Here is a 21,401-nt window from a genome sequence, read left to right as displayed (position 1 = left end):
ACAGCTTAGTCACATGAACTCCCTTCGCAGTCCACTCCCAGCAAATGAAGCCATTCTCATCGTCAACGTCGACAATGGAGCACGCCCATGGACCAGACATCTTCCAATATGCCGACAATACCCGTCCGCTGGACGTCCGAACATCGGCTCGTGGGCCCGTCGAACTTTTCCGGTATCAACTCCCCCACGGCCGACTTATCAGCAGCCCGGAACCGTCGGCGGTGGACACCGCCATCCCTGCTCCAAGCCCCGATGACCGGCCGGATAGCTTCGCTACGTCGTGGGGCCTCTGTTGCGGACGACAGACGTCAGTCATCCATCGGTCTGCCTCCAAGCCATGCTGCCTCACCGCGGTTTTCCCCACGATGGATGATACTTGGAGGCTGATCAGCATGCTCCATCCCGTTTCTTCTTCCAATTGCAAAGGGCGTATTTGAACCGCTCATGTCGAGCCCTTGCATGTCTACCCCAGGAGGAGAGCCTTGAGTGTGACTCCCGTCGATTGCCGTGTCGTGGAGCTCAATTTTGACGACATGCTCGTCGTTAAGCCGACTTGATGCGAGGTAGAATTTGAACTTTGTCGATTCAACGTGCCAATGCCCTAAATGAGACCCGTCCCTTCATCTTGTATACGGCCCTGGGAAAGCCCGTCTCCTCGACCAACGGGCCATCCTCCGGTTCTCTTCAAAAATATGGACTGCAATTCCCTACGGCATAAAGCAAGAGTCACCTCACGCTGTAGTTACCCACGTCGAGCTAACTGGGGGACTGCCGCGAAATCTTGAACCCCCGAGCTCCATCCGGGGGGCATCTTAGCAGTGACTCACCCACAATCCCTGGGCCGTCTTCAGCCTCGCATGCCACTCTCCATACCCTCCCCTCCTATCACCCCACACTCCAAGACCATCCTCCCCTTACCTCGGCTCCTGTGCATATACCCCCGGCGAGACGATCACCAGAAGAGAGACAGACGCTCATCGCCTTCTCCATCTAAGCCGCCGCAAGCAACCACCGCCGTTGACCCGGAGGAAATGAGTCACTCCCACATGTCTCAGCCGCGGCCCGTCCCTCATACCCACATCCGCCAGCCATATCTCAACAACTTGACGCTTTCAGAGTCATCCAACCCAGTCCGGGGGCCAGCCATCACATACAGACATGAATATGACGACTCACAAGCAATAGGAAGCACAAAGATCACACATATCACCAGCAAGAGAAGGACCAAAAGAGGTTTGTTTGAAATCCGATTTTTAGACGTCTCGTCTATACTCTATCTTCATGAGCAGGTGCTATGTACAACCAAGCACATTACATCTCAAAGATGTCCGATGTGGACAAGATGTACTTTTTGGTGCTGGTGTCTGCTGTAGTGGGGGGGATATATACGTTCCAACAATTAGACAAAAAGGCTTTTCCCTCTCCACGAAGGGAGGGGAAAGCCAGAAACAAGAGAGAGATGCGGGAAAAGGCCCATCTTCGAGAAACGAGATGCGTGGAAGTTTCCAAGTCCGAGAGAGACCAAAATCCTCCACTCATCCAACCCATCCCGAGAAGATAACCAACCCCGATGCCAGGAAAAAGCGTTGGTATGAGAAATATGTACAACACAAGAAGTTTAGGAGGCGAGCCCATTATGACAAGAGACGCAGCGGCCGTGAGGTGTAACCATCGTCACCCATGTCGGAAAAACAGAAGTCGCAAGAAAACCACCAAACATTCAAAAGAAGAATCCCCGCCGCTTTTTATCGTTCGTCCCTTTCCTTTGCGTGGAATAAAATGAAGTCGCTTGGTACCGTTGACGCCCAAAGATGAATTCGTTTCTGCTCGGAGATGGATGGAGAGTGTATTACCACGTGAAGCTCTCCTCGACGAAATCGACCACCGTGCCGTGGTCCTGGACCCCTCTTACCGCGGAGCGCACATCGTCAGCGAGCGCACCCGGGCCGCAGATGGTCACGCACATGGCGCCCATCTGCTCCCTAACCTCGCGCTCCATAATCTGGGGGATGTTGGGGCGGCCGGGGAACATCTGGACCGTCGTCGAGGCGGAGACGATCTGCTGCGGGTTCTGCGGGCGGGTGATGTAGAGGTGGATACGCAGAATGTCCTTGCGGTTGGGGAGGCGGAGGACGGTGTCCATCCAGGGGCGGACCCACTCGAGGGCCTCGTAGTCGCGGACGATCCAGACGAGGGTGATGCGGCGGGTGGCGACGCTGCCGTTGTTGTAGCCGTCGATGAGGGGCTTCAGGTAGGACATCTGGTGGGTGATGCCCGTGGCGCCAGCGAAGAGGACGGCGTGGCCGTATGAGTTCAGCGAATGGTGGCCTGCGTAGGGGCCCTCGAGGCAGGCTCTCATACGGATGGCGGTCTGACCGCTCTGGCTGGCGACGTTGTACAGGTCGCGGGTGAAACCACTGTGGGCGCCGATGATGAAGGAGACGGATGTCGTGTGGCGCTTCTTGTCGATGTGGGTGAGGCAGGCCTTCTCCTCGTCGAGATGGAGGGAATTGCGGTCGGGGATGTGCTCGACCCAGGCGACGGAGAAGGGGTGGCAGTCCCAGGGGCGGATGTCCTTGAAGCGCAGGTAGCAGTGGGTGCCGGGCTTGACGTCAACGTAGCGGGGGAGGTTAATGGTGACGCGGGTGGTCTCTCCGGGGCAAGGCTCGACGATGGCGTCGGAAACACCGCGGTCGGACCAGTTCATGTAGGCGACGCGGACGATACGGGCCATGCGCTCGAGGAACCAAAGGATGAAGATGGCAATCATCCAGGGCAGCTGGGGGAGGCCACCAGGAAGACCGGCGACGGCGCAGTGGATGTAGGTCATCAGGAAGATGAAGAAGGCGAGGATGATGTGAACGTTGAGGAAGATCTCGTAGAAGGCGTGGCGGACCGGAGAGACTGAGAGGATCATGATGACCGTCAGGGCGATAGTGCCAGCCATACCGGATCCGATGAAGAGCTCGTTCGACATTCTATACCAAACGCCCTCCCATCCGCTGTCGGCAACCTGGACAATCATCCAGGCGATGGTGTGGAGAATGGCCTCAATGACGGACATGCGACCAACCCATCGGTGGAGAAGGTTGTAAGTGTCGAAGCTGACGTGCAGCATGCCGATCAACGGGTTGTTGCGGCCGGCGAGGATGATCAGCGGGACCATGTTGACGACGGAGAGGGTTCCGGAACGGCCACGGAGCTCGGCGCAGAAGGAGTACATGTTCTTGTTCTCCCAGTTGAGGAAGAACATGTAGACCATGTTGCTGGCGATGTAGATGAAGAGGATGAAGGCGTGCATGCGCGAGGGCAGGGTTCCGATGCCGATGGTGGACAGCTTGATCTCCTTGTTGTGACGCTTGTTCCAGAGGGGGGCATACATGAGATGCTTCTTCATGCTCGGCATCCAGCTCCATTGGGTTGTCTTCCAGTAGTGTTGTCTGTCACCGTCGACGTTCATGGCGTTGACATGACGGAGCTGAGCCCAGAGGATGCGGCTGATCGTGATGACGAGGACGATGACGGCCATGCCGCCAAATGTCAGCCAGAGCGTGTCCTTGAACAGCATGTTGACGGGCTGGTTGACACCAGCGAGGTTGGAGTGGTAGGGGGAGATGGTTGAGGAAGCCTCAGCCGCATCGGTGCTCTCCGTCGAGCCGGAGCGCTCGACGAGTGCCGCTGTGGGGATCATATCCGCCACCAAGCCGGCGATCCTGCGCCGGTGCATATCCATTTGATCTGATTTTCTGTCGTTTGCTGATGACTCTCAAAGTCAATGTGGTTAAGAGAAGGGGTATTTGTCGTCGTTCCCGAGTAGAGTGGGCTGGATCGGTCAGGGATGGTAGTCCAAGTCCAGGTCCAGGCTTTTCTGTTGCAAGGTTGCCGCAACGTAGGAAAAAGGCAGGTTTGCTAGAATCGTCCGGCAAAGCTCGAAAGAGAGAGAAGGCGGCGTACTGTTATTGGGGGTTGAGGTCGAGGCACAATGTCATTGTGTGGTGGTGATACAAGCCAGTGACAAAGGGTGGACCGGGATGACAGCAAGCCTGTTCCAAAGCAGTGAGGCCTTTGAAAGTACCGGCACAGTGTGTCGAATATGACGTGCAGTGAGTCGGCGCAGGTGTTGTTTGGGGTGACCAAGGAATGCGACCAACCTCGGAGTGAGAGGATGCGATGGTGGTGAGTGCGTAAGTGGTGGTGCTGGTCACGTCTCTGACGAGATTTTGGGTCGGGCGATGGGGAGCTGCAGCTAGGCTTGAGATCCTCGTGCTGATCTTTTTTCCTTCACTCCACGCTGGAAGGTTGGCTGCGGTGGGAGTGATGGCGATCCCAACAAGGCTAGGACGATCTGAATCTGGCCGAGCAAGGAGGCGGAAGGCGAGCTTTGACTGACTGAGCTGATGATGGGCTCAGTGGCTTTGGCGATTGACGTATTGGGGGAAGGGACGGAAGCGACGTCAATATATTTGTGCGTCTCTTAGCTGACTTGCTTCGCAGGGTCTCGTGCCGCGTCCTTTTCGGGATCTAGAAGCCGGTATCCTCGTGTGTGTTGTGATGTGGGGAACCACGCAGAAAAGGTGAGTGAATGAGAGGGAAGGAATGAGGGTATCCTTCTCCTATGGGAATCAGAAAAAAAATATGACAAAGCCCTTTTTTCGATTTGCGGGATGACGAATGAACTGGAACAAGGCGAGCCGTTGGACCGTTTGAATTTTTTTCGGATTGGTGTTGTGGCGTTGGTGATGTCTTGAAGAGGGAGTGAGTGGGAAGAAAACGAGTGTAGACCGCCTCTGACGGAGCTGTTGGTAGCGAAGGGAAGGAACGAGCTGTGGATCTCGAGATGAAAAACCCGAGAACAAGCTGGTTCAGAAGTGTCGCGTGGTGGATTCAGCTAGTGAATCTCACGGGACGGTTGAAATGAGCGAAGCGAAAATATCGCGAAAGTGGTCGAACCGGGCGTGGGTTGCGGAAAAAAGACAGAGAGAGAGACGAGGTTGACGGGAGGTGGTGAAGGAAGGCGCGATTGGCGGCGGTGCGGGTGCGGGTGCGCCCAGTGGCAGTGGTGTGTAAGTTCCTGGGTGAGGTCGGGGGGTCGGCGGTCGAGGCAGGGTCGGTCGGGGCCACGGCCGTTGTTTCCGTATTTTTAAAGGGGGGAAGGAACCTGAGCGACCTGTGGAAGGGCCGACGGGAGGGCGGAGAGGGCTGTGTTTTTCTTGGTACACTACAGAATAGTGCAAATGACCGCAAGGTGAATCAACACAAGCAGTGCCAATCCGTATGAATGTATCTGCCAGTCAAGTCCAGTCCAGTCAGGCCTTGTTTTTCTTCTCGATGCCCCGGGCGTGTATGTGTGTGTGCGTTGTTCTTCGTTGCAGTGGCGTCTCCTCAAAAATAAGATATGGTCTCCAGAAACCGTCTCTTTCTCGCAAGCAATAAAACTGTCCAGCCTCTTTTCTTTCAAAGAAGTGTTCGAATAAGAAAGAATAGTCGAATTCCAGCAAACGGGGTCTCACAGAAAATAGGTCAGCAGTGACGATCCTCGAGGGAAGGGAAAAAGAGAAACAGAGAGTGGTTGGGATGTGGTCCACGCCGGGCCGTGGAGAGAGGCTGCCGTGGTACTTTTATGAGAGGCGTTTCCCTTCACATCTTTCTCACTCTCTCTGTCTCTCTATGCCATGTACGTGCCGTGAGGAGGCCGGGGGACCCACGGTAGCGCCGCCGAGAGGCTCCTCTTAGTTCCTCTGCAAGTCTCCTTCGAGGGGCCCTCACTGGGTCTGCTCTTTTGGGGGCCTGGACTGCATGCTGCTGCTGCTGGCTAGCTGGGAGGGCCGTCAAGGGTGAGGGCAGGGTGCATTCCCCCTGATGGGTGGCGTGCAAGGGACGAACGGGAATGACTGGATCGCCTGGGCCATCTATTCGCAGCCTACGAATCGTTCTTGACAGGCGTCTCCGGGAGAAAGATACATCGGTGCCCTGCCTGGCTCAGCTGGCTCGGCAAGTATCCGTCCATCTTCTCTTCCCATCCTTCCATGCCGTCTTCAAGAAGAAGGACGTCTACGGTCTGCGCTACGCAAAGATAAGGCTAGGCAGGGCATTGGCAGGGCATTGGCAGCGCCGCTAGGTACCTGCGTTGCCGTACATACGCGGCGCGCTAGCCATGTACCCCTTTTCGCCCTCGGCGCGGCTATTCTAGCTTGTACTTCCTGTGCTACTTGCAGTCTTCCAGATACGAACAACCCCAATGACACTGAGGCGTGTTCACCTGTAGCATACATATTCAGACGCGCATGTCCTTCTGGCTGCCAACAGCCCGAAAAGGACGCTCCTCCCAGGGATGCCGCGAGAACATCTGCCCATCTCGCCGTCAGTCTAACCCAATCCCGCGCCTCAGTGAGCTGGAATGGAATCACTGCGCCTTGCTCATCGGCCCACGCATCGGCTCCTGCTCACGCCAGTGCCAACAGATGACCCTGGCGGAGATATGAGATGGAGCAGGCAAGCAAGAAGAGAGAAAATCAGAGCCAGGTCAAGCAAAGCAAGTCCGCGGTCCAACGAGCAGCCGCTAAAGTGGGAGGCCCAGCACTTTGCCCAAGACTCGAGTGGGCGAGGAAAGGAGGGGTTGCCAACAGGGAAGGGCTGGACAGGCAGGGATGGCACTGACAGGGGATACGTACATCCTGTACCTCTTCATTATTAGGTGTATGGGTTGCACTATGAAAATCCATGGACAGGTACACAGCGAGCGGCGATCCCTTGTTGCCAATCACCAAGATCCAATGTCACCGTTCGCTGAGGCTGTGGAGGGGTCTCCCCTGGCTGCTTGGGTTTGCTGATTACCATGATTTTCATTCGCTTCCCTCGCCTCTCTACACCTTAATTGTTCTTCCGGGAAGCGAAGGCTGCTGTGTCGTCGTCGCATCTTGCAAAGTAGGACAAACTGTAACTGGATGTCTGAGTGCTGACTGTTTGCCAAATCGGACGACTGGCTGGAATGAAGAAGGGATCGGATGTCTCTATTCTGCGCCGTTGAATCCTCCGTGACGAATGGTCTCGCACCGGCACGGCTCAATCGGATGATCAGAGACAGGACCCCTTCCCGTCAGCAGTCGTCCACAACTGAGAAGGAAACCAAAGATGAATTGGCATCCTGAGCAAGCACTGCAGGATGCACGAGAACCACCGCGTGCTTGGCGAAAATCAGGAACACGAAACAGCTGACTGGTTTGCATTTCTCGGTTTGACTGGCTCTGGCGGACTGCGTCTGTGGCTTGCTGCTGGCCGATTTCAACAGGCCGCGTTCCCTGGCCAAACGCGCAGTCTGAATGGTCCAGTGTTTACCGGGCTGCTCGCCATCGTCTCGGCCCCTGGGGCCTTCGACTGGTCAGAACTGCGCCGTTCCTGACTCCGTCCCCTGCGTCAGCTCACCGTGTGCTGAACGCTGACTGGACCACGGGCGAGCCAAAGGCGAAAGGGCTTGACAACTGACAGCGCTGTCTGGCGGGTTCACCCAGGGTGACTGCGGCCTGCCAGCAAATGACAGGGGAAAAGACCGGATGAACAGGGACGGGGGAGCGGTCGCTTCGGTCGCGCAGAGCCAATGGCCAGGTGCCAACCCGAGAACACCAAGAAAGCCAAGACGAGCAGCCAATCCTTTGCTCGCACCTCTGTTCGTTCGGTGGGGATGGGTGATCCTGAACCTGAACCCGACATGCTTCTTTCTGCACATGGCATGGAAATGATGACCAACATGCACAACCTCAAGGGGTCACCGAGGACTTGCTGGTCTTTTTCTCGGTCGATTTTCTGGGCCTCTCTGGGCCTCTCATCCACTGCCCAGCCGCCCTGGAGCACGCCCAATGACTGGAGCGGCATGCCAACAACTGGCTGGGAGGCACCCGTCCAGACCGTTGCGTTTGTTCACCCCGTGCAGTCATTCGAAACCCTATTGTCGAGAACCTGCACGCTTGTTGGCCCATGACCACCACAGGCGATTATTCCGAAGCGAGAGACACCACAGACTAGTTAGCTTTTCAGTCCATCCGTTTCTCGTCCGAGTCCCCTTTTGGGGGGAAAAGGGAAAGATCTCGGGGTAGGGTCTGTCGATTGTTTCCATCGCTCGTCCGCCCCCTCGGGTCCCTTGTCTGGGACACGCTGCCCGTCCAGAGACAGAAGGAAACCGTTGCGCCGGGCGCCACGAGGCCCAACGTTGCGTGCCCCAAGATCCGACCAAGATATCCGTACCCAGTCGCACTCCGGCTGCAACGCATACACGAGACGACACTACGCTCGATCCTGCGTAGTGCGTCCTGTTTCCCGTCTGGAAGAAGAAGGGCTCCCGAATTCCGGTGGTGCATGTGGGAACCGGTGACACGGACGTCGTGCACCACATTCCTTACGGGGCGCCAAAAGATGCGCAGATATCGGCGTGTACCCATCTTTTGCTCAATCCTTCCCTTCCGCGGAACAGCAAGCTGGAAAACACGGCAACTGACGTTCGGTTCCAAGGTGTCATTAAGATGGACTCAAGTGACAGCTCCGACGGATACGGTAACCTTTGGAGGAGGGGGGATGACGAAAATTCTTTGACAGTTGGGAGAACCAGTCGTCCGTCAGACTCCCGCAGCATGTGAAGCAGCCCCTCACAATTCAATCAACGGACCCGTCTCAGCCATAATGCTGTGCCGTGCTTCTCGGCCGATTGAGCCGTGGCATTCATTTGACGCCATCTGACGACATCCCGTCGGTCAATGCCGCCCACTCACCTCATCTCTGTTCACTCGGCGTCTTTCATATACCGCATCTGGGCAATTCCCATCACCATCACTAACGCTGACGCGCCTTCCCTGCCGCCGAGGGATCAGAATCGAACAATCTACAGATCATCCTGTTGGTGTCGCCAGCCGCCCGCTGCCCCTGGGCGAATTTTAAACTCGCAACTAATGGGTAACTTTTTGCAAGTGCAGCACCTGCCACTCTTGCAGTTCGCAGACGTCCGTGTGGCCTGTCTGATCTGTCAAAAGTCAAAGCTGTTGTCTGGGTTAGAACACCAACAACCCCATCGACATCAGATCAACCCCCTGTCCTCGCAACACTCCGAACGGTCGCACTACTGAAGATAACGCCAAAATTGAGCAACCCGCATCTGAAAAGGGAGACGGTTCGCAAAAACCCAGAGAAGGGAGAGATCCGGCCCCCACCATCACCAAGGGCGGAGCGGTCTGCCGACAAGGGTTGTTCCCTACCACCGCGGCTGATGGCCGTTCCTTCATATCGTCACCACCTGCCCGCGAACTGACTTGGAGTTCACGCAGCGGACAGAACAGCCTTCTTTGAGCAAGAGTGCTGCTGGCCTCGGCCGCAGACAAATTGCGGGATGTGACGGTGTAGCCGTGCCCCCCGACGAGGGGCCCTGTGCTTCTTCCCAGCGGGGGAGTCCCTCGTCAAGCGCCGTCGCAAACAAATGAGCCCAACCCGGCCCTCCCTGCCCGCAGTTTTCGGAGACGAGTTCCGAAAAGAGCCTTTTCTGCCCTTCCCATCGCGGGCCATCGTGGGGCCCTTCTTCCCTTTGCAAGTTCGCAAACCGCCTGGCTGGGTCGTCCATAGTGGCCGCAGCAACCACAACGCCTGGGACCGAGAAAGACAGAGAGGGCCAGAAGCGAGCCGCCCTGGGTCCTGGCCGGGGTCAGCCTGGGCGGGCAAAAAGGTGGGCGTGCTGCAGCGTGCGCGATCCATGAAGTCATTTGCTTGTTCGGTGGCCAGCCGTTTCAATGATATTGCTGGTGCCCCGTCCGCTTCAGGTGAGCGTAGGCGGGCGTGGCATGGCATGCATTAGCACCATCTATCTCGCCGTCCAGGTCCAGCGGGCTGTCGTGCCTGCCAAACACGTGCAGATGAAGCCGAGATATGCGGCCTCTTCGTGAGATTTCCCGCCGAGTCCTCTGTTTAAGCATTGGGGGTCTGTTCATTTCTCTGCCGCCTCTTGGGTGTCTTGCGACTGGCTGGGTTTAAGACCTTGCTGAGCCGCCATCTTGTTTTTCGATATTGTCGTCTTCTTGGCAACATCCCATGCTGATGCTTGGCCTTCCTTCGGGGAGGACTGAGTGTTTATTGAGACAGTTCGCTTGGAGAGGCCCGACGGAGGGATCTCGGTGCGAACCTCTCGCCTGGTGCAAGTGCAATCCTTCCCAGGTTCTCTTCGTGAAAAATAAATCTCACCGAGATAACCGTCCTGTCAAAATCTGGCACAGCCGAGGCTGACCGCGTAGACCTTGCGATGTTGGAGACCCTCCCATATCTCCGCCCATTCTCAAGTCGTCCGCGATCCTTGAAACAAGATGAGGGTGATGAAGTGCGTTGAATAAGAGGCGGGTGGTGGGAGTGCGCGGGGGTCACCGACGGACGTGGGACCCTTCAGAGCGGGCAGCCAGTCTGAGAATTATTAGTGCTCGCTATCAGAAAAAGGCTTCCAGAAGGTTGTTCAGAAGCTGTGGAGGGCAGATCCTGGCCAGCTGGCCGTTGACGTGCTCTGCCAGCTGTCGCCCCCAAGAGCATGACTAAGCCCTGTGACCTCTGATGACATAAGATATGATGACTAAGCCTCCCACCACTGCATCCCGTCACGTGCGCCAAACAACCGCCGGCCCATAGGAGCTGTGCCAGCTCGACGACGGGACCTGGCCTGGGCGCTCTGCTCACGGCTCCGGAAAATTCCATACCATCACGGCCCGCCAAACAATATCAAAGTCACCTCCCCCAAGCCATTGAGGCCGCAATCATGGGTGCCAGCGAGTCCAAGCCGTCCTCCAACACGCCGCCACACCTGTGGAAGGCGTAAGTGCCCTCCCAATCCATTGCCCGAACCGATCTGCCCGTCGGTGCAAGGAAACAAACCCAGCTAACCCGCGCCCGCAGCCCAGCGCCCTCGGGCATCTCGCACGACCTCGTCGAGCAGCTGCAGTCCAGCCCAGAGGTAAATTGAATTCTCCTACTCTCCATCCGCCACCAGCTAGGATATCGAACATCCCTCCGAGCTCCGTTCCTCCATCCCCCGCCCCGGCACCCTTCCCTGCGCGATTTCAAAAACGCCCCTCCAAACACACCTCCCCTCATAAAACTCCCACGGCTAACCTGACCACCCAATCCACAGACCGACGCCTCCCGCGCCCAGCTCACGGAGCTCCAGATCCAGCGCCGCGTCGCCGAGGAGCTGAAGCGCCTGCAGGCCAAGGAGTCCGAGGCGCTCCGCCTCGCGCACGACAAGATCGCCTCGGAAGAGACCGCCGCGGCGCCCGAGGGCCAGCGCAGCCACGACAGCGTGAAGCAGGAGGTCGAGGCGCTGCGCGCGAAGCTGGCGGAGCGCAAGCAGGTGCGCGCGCTGCCCGAGGGCGTGGAGAAGGCGCGCGGCGAGGTGGTGCGGTGCCTGCGCGAGAACGACCGCCGGCCGCTCGACTGCTGGAAGGAGGTGGAGGCGTTCAAGGAGGAGGTGAAGAGGTTGGAGAAGGGCTGGGTTGAGAAGGTCATCTCGTAAAGAAAAGGAGAGGCGGTTTCCTATGCTGTGAGGGAGTGAATGGTGACGGTGTTGGTGGTGGTGGTGGGTGGTCTGTCCTATCCCTGATAATCCATCTTTATATCTTGCGTTTTCATTTTTTTTCTGTGATGGATCGGGGAAGGAAGACGCTAGTAGATGGGAGGAGGCAGGCAGATGGTGAGATGTACAACACATTGTGCGACGGCAAAGATAAAAAAGAGAGAGTGTATAGATGGCGAAATGAATTCGTGGTCACATCATCACAGCCCATGAAGTTGGTATTCCGGCAGATCTACAACATCCTCCTCTACCACACTCTCAGAAGCCTGCTGCGTCTCCTTCTCCCTAGCAGCGAGCATCTTCTCCTCCTTCCGTCTCAACCCCTCCGCTCTCTTACGCTCCCTTCTGACAGCGGCATCCTCCCACTCGGCGCCGCCCTCGCCCAGCCTCGCGGGCGGTCCCGCCACGGCGTCCTGCAGCGCGGCGCGGAACCTGGCGATCCGCGCCGCGTTCTCGACGAAGCGCTCGTTGGCGATGTCCACGAGGGTGCGCAGGTAGTCCGTCGAGACGGTGCAGTGGCGGGTGTCGTTGGAGTCGTCGACGTAGCCGACGAGGGACTCGAGGCCGAGACCCATTGTCCGGACGCCCACGATGGGGGTGACAGACGGCTGCTGGTCGTCGGTGGATGGTGCGTTGGGCAGCAGGTTCAGGGCGCCGCTTTCGCGGAAGCCGGCTGCGAGGGCGCATTTGAGGAGGAGCTGGGCGTGGGATGGGGATGCTGTGAGGACGTGGAGGATCTGAGGAAGAGTTAGTCAAGCTGCAAGAAGGTAGTATTGAAGCGTTGGGAGCTGTATGAGTGTGTATGCGAGTGAATGGTGTCAAACATACCATAGGCTCAAACTTGAAGTGTATAAGCCGCCGTCTCCTCCGCCCAGACTGAGCGCTTCCCGCCTCTCCGGCTCCAGCCTTCCCCCCCTCGGCTTCATCCACGAGACCAAGCAGCTTCAGCAGCCTGTCGTCCTCATCATGCGGCCCAGGGACAGGATCGTGCGACACATACAACCATGTGCCACCGCCGCCCTTCCCGCCGGGCCCAGCTATCGTCGCCAGCGCAGTACCAGCAGGGTCTTCACCCTCACCCTCCGTCGGGCCGGTCTTGGCATCACCACTCTCCTGTGCAGACAAAGCCTCTCTCCTCTTCCCTTCGAGGAAGACACTCACCCGCCCCGCGCAGCTGCTCGTCGTAACGAAGCCGTCCAGGGCGTTGAGCTCGCCAATCAGCTCGCGGATGCCCACGTCCACGGACCCCTTGGGCGAGGCGTCGGTGTACTCCGCGTCGGGCACGCTCAGCTGCTGCAGGATCTTGTGCTTGCGCGCCTTGAAGGCCGCGGGCGGGGAGGGCAGTTGGGCTCGCTGCTGTGGTGCCATTATTCGTGTCTGCCGTGGGAGTGAGTGGTTGTGACTGTATGTGTGTGTGTGTTTGTCTATGCGGGGTGCAGCGGTCACGGGGACAGCACCCGGACAGTCTAATCTGGGTGGACGGGAGACTTGTTCCTGTCAAATCGCCGGATGCTGGGTTGTTGTTGGGCGTCGTACCTTGTTTCCGGCCGTGTAAGTGAGGTTCTTGGAGTGACTGGCGAAAATTGTGTGTGGTGGTTTGCGGAAGGTACATGCACCGTGTGGATTTATGGGTGAAACACGGTGTCCTGTCGGCTTGCGAGCCGGTACCAAGCCTCTTTTCAACGCGCTGTCCTACCCTCCGATGTTACATCCCGGGAACCGATAGAGCAGACGATATCTTGGAGAAATTAGGCTATCTCGTGGTGCGTGTATTGCGGCTTTAATATAAGGTCTCACCCTCCCGGGGGCGTGACCTGGTTCTTTGGATATGAAGACGTGTTTGATTGGTTTTGAGGCACCGAGCAGCCGGGAATCGTTAGTATGAGCATTTACTTTCAATTTATATAGATTGATTTGTTAATGTGCTATACGTTTGCTTTTGAACTGGAATGAGAACGCGACTTGGACCATCCGAGGTTGACCGCGAGCTTACACAAGCTTGGAGCAGGAACGGTAGCGGATGGCAGTCCACGATGTCGAGCGAATAATTTTTGAGTCTGGTCGCCTAGTTTGATGCAAGATACGGTCGAAAAGAACTTCCTTCTCACTCTACGGCAACTTTGTGAGGTATTGTGAATTTTCGAGCACAATTCGATCAAAACGTATTTCAGGACAACACTATTACTCAAACATCAATACATCAACAGCGCTCCCACAACGAATCATGCAGCACTTACATTGGCATCATAAGTACAAGTTCAGAGACTTTCATCTTACTCTGGGCGGATTCAAGGCCCGCGGATCGCCGGGAACACACGGCTATTAAGTCATTATGGACCCTTGCATGAGAGCTTGGCCGTACCCGGTGGTAGCAACACCGGCAGAGAGGTATTATTTTGATATGACAGCTATGACATACCGAGTTGCGGTGTGTTATGTGACGACTAGTATAGTATCAACCCGAACATCAGAGATAAGAGCTTGCCAGCCCAGGAAGTTCGCTGGGTGACTTTATTGCTCAACTAATAGGAGGCTTAGCTATCCTCAATGCCCAGACCGAGTGGATCTCAAACATATCAGAGAAGGAAGACCTTCGATACCAATCACTCGTCTGATTACCTCCAGCAGCCATCGCCGAGATCGCAACAGCAGCTCTTTCTGGTATTCGTTGTTATCGTCGCCCTCGTGTTAGTCATGTCTGCCTTCAAGATAATTCCATTAGATGCGAAGACCCCAAAGTAGCTACTGGTATTATATCCTGCCCAAGTAGCCGGCTGATTCCAGGCTTCAGCTTTGCATTGCTGTGATTTTTCAAACAGCCCCCTCACGGACAGACTTTCGCGTGGCTACTGAAGCGTGACTGACAAGCCGCCACAGACAGTATTGCGCTAATAAACACGTCTCCAGAAACCTTGAGATTGAGTAACATATCGTTGTAAACTAATTAACATGTGCAGCTGCGTTGGTCCGTTTGGGACCAAATGCTTCAGAGATCATACTACCAATGATCCGTAATGCGCATTCGATACCGGTTCAATCTGCAAACCACCTCGTTCCAAGGTCTTCGGAGGATGGGTAAATATCTTGTGCAACGATAGATCCTTCTGAATCCTTCTGCACTCGAATCCAATGACACTGCAAGATTGGGAAAGAGGTCACGAGCAGCTTTGCGTGGATGCCGAAATAAGCTTTTTGGCAAGGGACGTTAGTCGCCTAACATAATTTGGTGTGTCTTACGAGCAAGGCTGTTAGCATCCTATGAGCCGAAGTCACCCGTGCCCACTTTTGTCCCGGATGCGGGGTCTCAGCGGGACGCAAGATGGAGGAGCCGCACATCACACCCGCACACCTCACACTTCACTCTCACATTCAGAGCAGACAACAAGACGTCTTCATGAATTCTTCATCTTATTTCATATTTTCCCATCTAATCTGATAGGATCTGGGGTGGTATCCGCGAGACGCGCGAGATACAATCATGGTTTCTATGACTGTGAAAACCCATCATCCGGAACGCCCGCATGCTGTCCCGTGCCGTTTCCCTTTTTAGTTATGCTCCCGAAATCTCAACGCCGTCATGCCATCATATGTACAAGTCATTATAAGTTAAAGAAAATCGCTCACGTCAAAAGACATGACGCTCACAGCGACGCGACGGCCTGCTCCTCCTTCTCCGCCTTGACAACAGGCGCGACGGCAGCTTGGCCGGCCTTCTCAGCCTCGGCCGACGACGACGGCGCCGCCTTCTTGGCCTCGACGGCCTTGCGCTCCATCTCCTCGAGGTACTGCGCGTAGCGCGACTTCTTGTTGTGGATGCCGCACTCGGTCTTCTGCTGGCCCTTCCAGCGGCCGGCGCGCTCGTCCTCGCCCTCCTTGACGGGCACCGTCGAGTGCCAGTCGCCGACGGACTTGTACCCGCGGTCGAGCAGGTCGTTGTACGGCACGTTGTGCGTCTTGATGTAGTCCTGGACCTGCTTGAAGGACCACTTGACGAGCGGGTTGATCTTGACGACGCCGCGCTCGTCGTCGACCTCGATGATGGGGATCTTGTCGCGCGCGCCGCCCTGGGAGCGGCGGCGGCCCGTCAGCACGGCGGCGACGCCGAGCTCCTGGTACGCGCGCTGCAGGGGCTCGACCTTTGCGATCCAGTCGTACATCTCGGCCTCGGTCTCGTAGAGGCGGGCGCCGTACATGGCCTCGAACTGGGCGGTGGTGTCGACGCCGAAGGGCTTGAAGACGTGCAGCTTGACGTTGGGGTAGCGCTGCTGGATGCGGTCGACGAGGGCGTGGGTCTCGGAGAAGTGGTAGAGGGTGTCGAGGAAGATGAGGTCGACGTTGGCGGCGGCGGGGTTCTCCTTCTGGATCTTGGAGAGCATGTCGAGGGTGACGAGGCCGGTGAGGCCGAAGGCGGTGGACTGGAAGAGGTTGGGGAACATGACGCGGCAGAAGCGCAGGATGTCGATGGGGTGCATGTCCTCGAGCTGGTCGTTGAGGTGCTTGAGGTGGGGCTGGGTGAGGGAGATGAGCGGCAGGGCCGCGATGGAGGACGACGTCGACGAGGCGTCGGTGGCGGAGCCGTACCCGGACTCGACCTCCTGCTGGTCCAGCTTGGCGGCCTCGACGGCGTTCAGTCTGGGGGACGACGCCACGGAGGACGTCGCGGTGGCAGCTTCAACAGCGGACGACGACATGTTGAAGGTGCTGTTGGGATGTGAAAGAGGGCAGAAGGGTTGGGTGAGGAGGAGGGGTTCCTGCTGCTGAGGTGATGAGAGCCCAGGGTTATATGGTGAGTGTTGCTGTGTGAGGAGGGTGTGTTGTTGAAAACCCGGGGTATATTCGCTGAGGACGGCTCTTGTCGAAAGAGATGAAAGAGATGAACCGAAAAGCAAATGACGCAAGATGCTAGTCTGGGGTGAAGTGAGATCAGATTTGGATCAGAGAGAAAGAAGGAAGGCGAGAGACTGTTTTATGAGGAACGGGCTCGGAGGACCAGGAGGGACACTTACACGGCGGGAAGGGGGCGGGAGGAGTATCATTTTCCGGGCACAGGGCATCATCAAGCAACATTACTAATTTGATTTTTCACCAAGTACGCCCTTCTAGCACGATCGAACGAACCAAAGGCCGATAGAGGAGTGCAGATGGGCACCCGCACGCTGGAGCCTGCCCAGGTATTGCGCAATAGCTGGCAAGTGGAAGCTTGCATTGAGAGCCAGGCGCTTGAGGAATATTTTGCAACTCTCCTACGACGAGGCGTGGTCTGGGAGCAATCACGACATCGACGCTAAACCTTTCGTGATGAGGGCGGCGAGACGTGATTGGCCGCGCGTGGCAGGGGATCCTCCGTACCGTGGACATCCCGCAATTGCGCCATCGCCCCGGGAGCCGGAGTAGATTTACTTTGCAAAGGATTTGCCTCTGGCCCGGTTCCCGGCAGCCGGAAGCCGCAATCTGGGTGAGTATAACATTGGGGCCGTGTCCGGGTCTGCTTGTATCTGTGAAAAGAAGCCCCGAAATTCGACGATGATCTGGGACTGCCTGGAGGTTCAGCGACCAAAAACGAAACGGGGGCCTTCGTTCCACGAGAGACACCGGTGCGGATTCGCCATGATGATGCGAGAAGACGTGATTCCGCGCGGGCCACTAGTCGGCTTGGCCACTAGTGGGTGTTACGGCAGTCGGTGGCTTGAGGCTTCGTTTCCATTGTTTCTAGTCTCGGGGCGGCACGGCAGTCGGCCGGCCGTCGGTGGGACTGTGACATGGTGATCCGGCGTCTGAGGCCCATTCATCCATCCCGCGCCGGACTTTGGGCGCGCGCACGCAATCCAATGCCAACAGACATCCCCCATGGTCATGGTCCATCCATCACATTGCATCCCACCCGCCAACGCCAACGCCCGATGCCCAAGGGCCATTATCCATGGCAACCTGAATCCGCCCGCTGAAAAATTCCTGGCATATCCACAGTCGGGTTTCGACGTGAGATTCGTTTCGTTTTATCACCGCTCCGAGGGCTTCCTTCGCGGTGCCGACTTCGTCCGAGGATGCTCACCGCTTGAGGCCATGGCCTTTAATAAGAGGAGATGGCTAGCTGGATGGGCGGTTATGGCGGCGAGGAAGAAGACTCCTCCTTCAGGGGGTTTACTCGGATGATTTAAGCTCCCGCTTGGGAACGAGTTGTCGTGGCCTTCTTGGAGGAGCTGAACCATCTCCATCGTGAGAATGAGAGCAAAGCCCGTAGGCCACTTGGCCAACTTCCTCCAGGCCTGGGCTTGATCCATCATCGCCAGTCAAACTCTCAGACACTCAGGCGCCACTGCCAGCTCATCAATCTGGCAGAGCCCCATCACCAACATCAAACTTCCAAGAGTCAAAGGCCGATGGCGGCTGCGGCGAAGAGGAGAACAAACACCCCCCATCAGCAGCCCAGGACACATCGTAATCGGTCATCTACAACGGATGGCTGTACTCCTCGATCGTGCGTCTTATTCCCGCTTGACTCCGTTCGCTATCAGCGGAGACCGCTGTCTGCAAGCCTCCTGGGCCGTTGAGGTGTCCGCCTGTCGCTGCTCAGCCATGATCAGTCATCGGCTCCTGCGGTGACGGGATGACAAACAACTTACAAGTCGGTAGCGTCTGACTAAACAAGACCACAGACCACGGGCGAGAGTGTCTGATGTAAGCTGGCCCGAGCCCAAATGACGGTGACGCCCGGCTAGGTTCCGTACGTGGTTCCGTACGTCCTTGTTAGGGGGGCGATAAAGCAGGCGATAGGGCTGTCAACAGCAATCGTCCATCCCCTGGCGACTGAAGGATGTGGACGAATGACGACTGGCGCCGGCATATTCGGACGAGGCTAGAGCAACGGAGGGCACCGAGATGCACCGCAGCGCTGATCCCAGGCTGACAGCGGACTGTTGTCACCGGGACCTTACCTCCGTCGACCGTTGCAAAAAAAGAAGTTGCCTCACCTTGACTGACACTCACCGACAACTTTCACAACTCGCACTCACTCACCGTCCCTGCGCACCCACCACAGCCACAGAAGACAGACGCAGAGAGAAAAGATTGACGGAACCACCACCAGCCCTGGCCAGAGGTGATGTAATGCGGCCTCTCACCGTGCCATCCGTACCTGACGTTAGCCCTCTCCCGGCCGTGTCAAAAATTTCGTCGGGGCCACCACGTGATGCGCAGAGTCCACCGTCGCGCCAACGCACATCATCCACGAGCGCTGCCTCGGCCAATGAGACGCCGGGGATGACCACGGCGCACGGCGTTGGCGGATCCCAGCTTCGGCTCCGGACCAGTGACGGAGAGGCGGGGGCTGAACACACACAGTTCATCCTCACAGTGTGTGTGTGCCTTGTCTGCCAGCCTTCTCCTCTCTAGGTCTCTCTCCCACGCGGCGGCTGTGACTGTTACTGCTGCTGCTGCTGCCACTGTTAATTACTGCTGTTGCTGGTTTGCTGCTGACTGCTGACTGCTGCTGGTTTGCTCTCTGTCCCGTCCTGTCGTCCAACCACGCGGTGGTCTCTGTTTTACCTTCGAAACATGAGTCGACACGGTTCGCTGTGAAGTTCTTTTTAGCTTTCTGCCTCTTTCACGAGCAACGCCCAGCTCAGCCCAGCTCAGTTCCCCCTTCGAGCTTCCCTCTTTCTCTCTCTCTCTCCCCCGCGCCGCCGTCCCAATTCCCCTCCTCTTCCTCCCTCCTCCCTCTTCACCTCAAGCTCGTCCGTTGCTGCTCAGCTCTTATCGCCGCAGCTTGGTTGGTCGCCCGCTGCATCGCCTTTTTTTCCCTCCTGCCTCCTCCCCAAACCCCTCCATCACCACCCCCGCCTTAGTTCCGGCGTGTGGTGAATTTTTTATAAGACGACGGGAAAAAAAAAAAGAAAAAAAGGACAAAATCGTCTCCGCCATGGCCGACGCAAGCCCCGCCAAGTCCATAACCTCACCCCGACCGCAGCTCACCTCGTCCATGAGGAGCAGCTCCTTCCTGCGCGAGCACCAGCAGTACCGGCCGCCCCAGCACCCGGAGAGCCGCTTCGGCATCGACACCGTCGTCGAGGACCTGAGCAACACCTCCCTCGCCTCGCCGCCCAGGCACAGCCACTCTCCCGGCAAGAACTTCGTCGCCTTCAATGGCGTCCCCTCCGAGGAGAACCCCCCGACCATCGTCGACAGCGGCCTGAACCACACCTACTCCCACCCCAACTGCGCCCCCACCGCCGGCAAGCCGCGCTCCGACCGCCTCATTGCGACCCTGTTCTATAAACCGAACGGCAAGCATGCCTCTCCCACCGGCGCCGGCGTAGCAGCGGCAGCAGCCGCAGCACCCGCCCCGCCCGCCGGCGCCGCCGCCGCTCCGGCCTCATCCTCCGACGCCGGCAGCACCAAGGAGTCCATCCCGGCCAACTTCGCGCCTACCCAGAACCCGGACTCCTTCCCCCTCGAGCCGCCCGCCTCGGAGCCCGAGAAGCTCGACCACCTCTACGGCTCCTACATCTCGCCCATGTGCGTCTCCTCCTTCCTGCACCTCATGTCCACCTTCCCGCTGCCCGCCGGCCACGACGGCTCCGACTACACCTCCTCCCACCGCTGCCTCGACACCCAGCCGAGCCCGCGCGTCGTAGAGCTCACCCTCGACCCGGCTCCCTGCCGCAGCTACCTCTCCCTCACCGACCTGCGCCGCCACGAGCTCATCTACCGCTTCGAGCGCGAGTGGGGCGTCGACGTCGCCCTCCAGCCCGACTCCCTCTGGCGCCGCCACCCGCGCCTCGTCGTCTTCGACATGGACTCCACCCTCATCACCCAGGAGGTCATCGACCTGCTCGCCGCCCACGCACCCGCCGACGGCATCGCCGAGAAGGTCGCCGACATCACCCACCGCGCCATGCTCGGCGAGCTCGAGTTCGACGCCGCCTTCCGCGAGCGCGTGCAGCTCCTCAAGGGCGTGCCCGCCTCCTTCTTCGAGACCCTCCGCCCTGTGTTGGACGTCACCCGCGGCGTGCCCGCGCTGATCAAGGCGCTGAAGCGCCTCGGCGTCAAGACCGCGGTCCTCTCGGGCGGATTTCTGCCGCTGACGGCCTGGCTCGCGGGAGAGCTCGGCATCGACCACGCGCACGCGAACGAGGTCGTCGTGGACGAGGCGACGGGGGCGCTGACGGGCGAGGTGAAGGGGCTGATTGTCGGGAAGGAGCGCAAGCGCGACCTCCTCGTGGAGATTGCGGGCAAGGAGGGGATTGATCTGTCGCAGGTCGTGGCGGTTGGCGACGGGGCGAACGACCTGCTGATGATGGGCGCGGCGGGGCTCGGCGTGGCGTGGAACGCGAAGCCGATGGTGCAGATGGAGGCCGACACGCGGCTGAACAGTGAAAGCCTTTTGGATCTGCTGTATCTGTTCGGGTTCACTGGTGATGAGATTGAGCAGCTTGCTTCGTAGAAAGAGCGGGCCGGGCGGGTGTGGTGCAAAATTGGGGAGTCGTCAAGGACTTGGCGTGGGCGTAGGCTGTGATGTGAGGTGTTTCGGGGAGTTGGAGTCACCTCTGGGGGGCTTGTCCATGGGAGTATCAATACATGCCACCTGGCTTAATTGCATGCTGTTGAAAATCTGATACCAATATGTTCGAGTGAGGGCGGGAGATTTCCAGGACAGTCATTGAGGCTTGACTCATGTTTAGATGAGAGAGAAACTCCGTAGATGAGAGTGAACGTAAAGCCATTGTGTAGGGTAAACAGGAAAATTGTAGCAAAAATTCTGAATTCTCCCTATCTACACATGAAAACCACACCTTCCGTCCGTTGCACAGCTTGCGCG

At 57.7% G+C, this 21,401-nt stretch overlaps 5 protein-coding genes across 5 annotated transcripts; 2 read left to right on the top strand and 3 right to left on the bottom strand.

Moving 5' to 3' along the window:
- Positions 1 to 1,849: 1,849 nt before the first annotated feature.
- Positions 1,850 to 3,733, bottom strand: FRE3 (Ferric reductase transmembrane component 3; the record flags this gene model as incomplete). The annotated part of the gene is made up of 1 exon (XM_036643821.1): positions 1,850 to 3,733. One exon carries the CDS (start codon positions 3,731 to 3,733, stop codon positions 1,850 to 1,852), a length of 1,884 nt encoding a protein of 627 aa, XP_036490186.1.
- A 7,038-nt stretch (positions 3,734 to 10,771) lies between these two features.
- CGCS363_v011971 (MICOS complex subunit mic19) lies at positions 10,772 to 11,524 on the top strand (the record flags this gene model as incomplete). The annotated part of the gene is made up of 3 exons (XM_036643820.1): positions 10,772 to 10,827; positions 10,909 to 10,966; positions 11,144 to 11,524. 3 exons carry the CDS (start codon positions 10,772 to 10,774, stop codon positions 11,522 to 11,524), a joined length of 495 nt encoding a protein of 164 aa, XP_036490185.1.
- Positions 11,525 to 11,784: 260 nt separating this feature from the next.
- Positions 11,785 to 12,952, bottom strand: tyw3 (tRNA wybutosine-synthesizing protein 3; the record flags this gene model as incomplete). The annotated part of the gene is made up of 2 exons (XM_036643819.1): positions 11,785 to 12,321; positions 12,413 to 12,952. The coding sequence occupies 2 exons, from the start codon at positions 12,950 to 12,952 to the stop codon at positions 11,785 to 11,787; spliced, it is 1,077 nt and encodes a 358-aa protein (XP_036490184.1).
- Positions 12,953 to 15,225: 2,273 nt separating this feature from the next.
- Positions 15,226 to 16,275, bottom strand: sA (Phosphoadenosine phosphosulfate reductase; the record flags this gene model as incomplete). Its single annotated transcript, XM_036643818.1, has 1 exon — positions 15,226 to 16,275. One exon carries the CDS (start codon positions 16,273 to 16,275, stop codon positions 15,226 to 15,228), a length of 1,050 nt encoding a protein of 349 aa, XP_036490753.1.
- A 3,227-nt stretch (positions 16,276 to 19,502) lies between these two features.
- Positions 19,503 to 21,026, top strand: SER2 (Phosphoserine phosphatase; the record flags this gene model as incomplete). The annotated part of the gene is made up of 1 exon (XM_036643817.1): positions 19,503 to 21,026. The coding sequence occupies one exon, from the start codon at positions 19,503 to 19,505 to the stop codon at positions 21,024 to 21,026; it is 1,524 nt and encodes a 507-aa protein (XP_036490754.1).
- Positions 21,027 to 21,401: the final 375 nt, after the last annotated feature.

Source organism: Colletotrichum siamense (genome assembly GCF_013390195.1).
Source record: "Colletotrichum siamense strain Cg363 chromosome Unknown KSG_Cg363_contig08, whole genome shotgun sequence".
NCBI classification, from domain to species: Eukaryota; Fungi; Ascomycota; class Sordariomycetes; order Glomerellales; family Glomerellaceae; genus Colletotrichum; species Colletotrichum siamense.
This window is presented reverse-complemented; position numbering and strand designations above follow the sequence as displayed.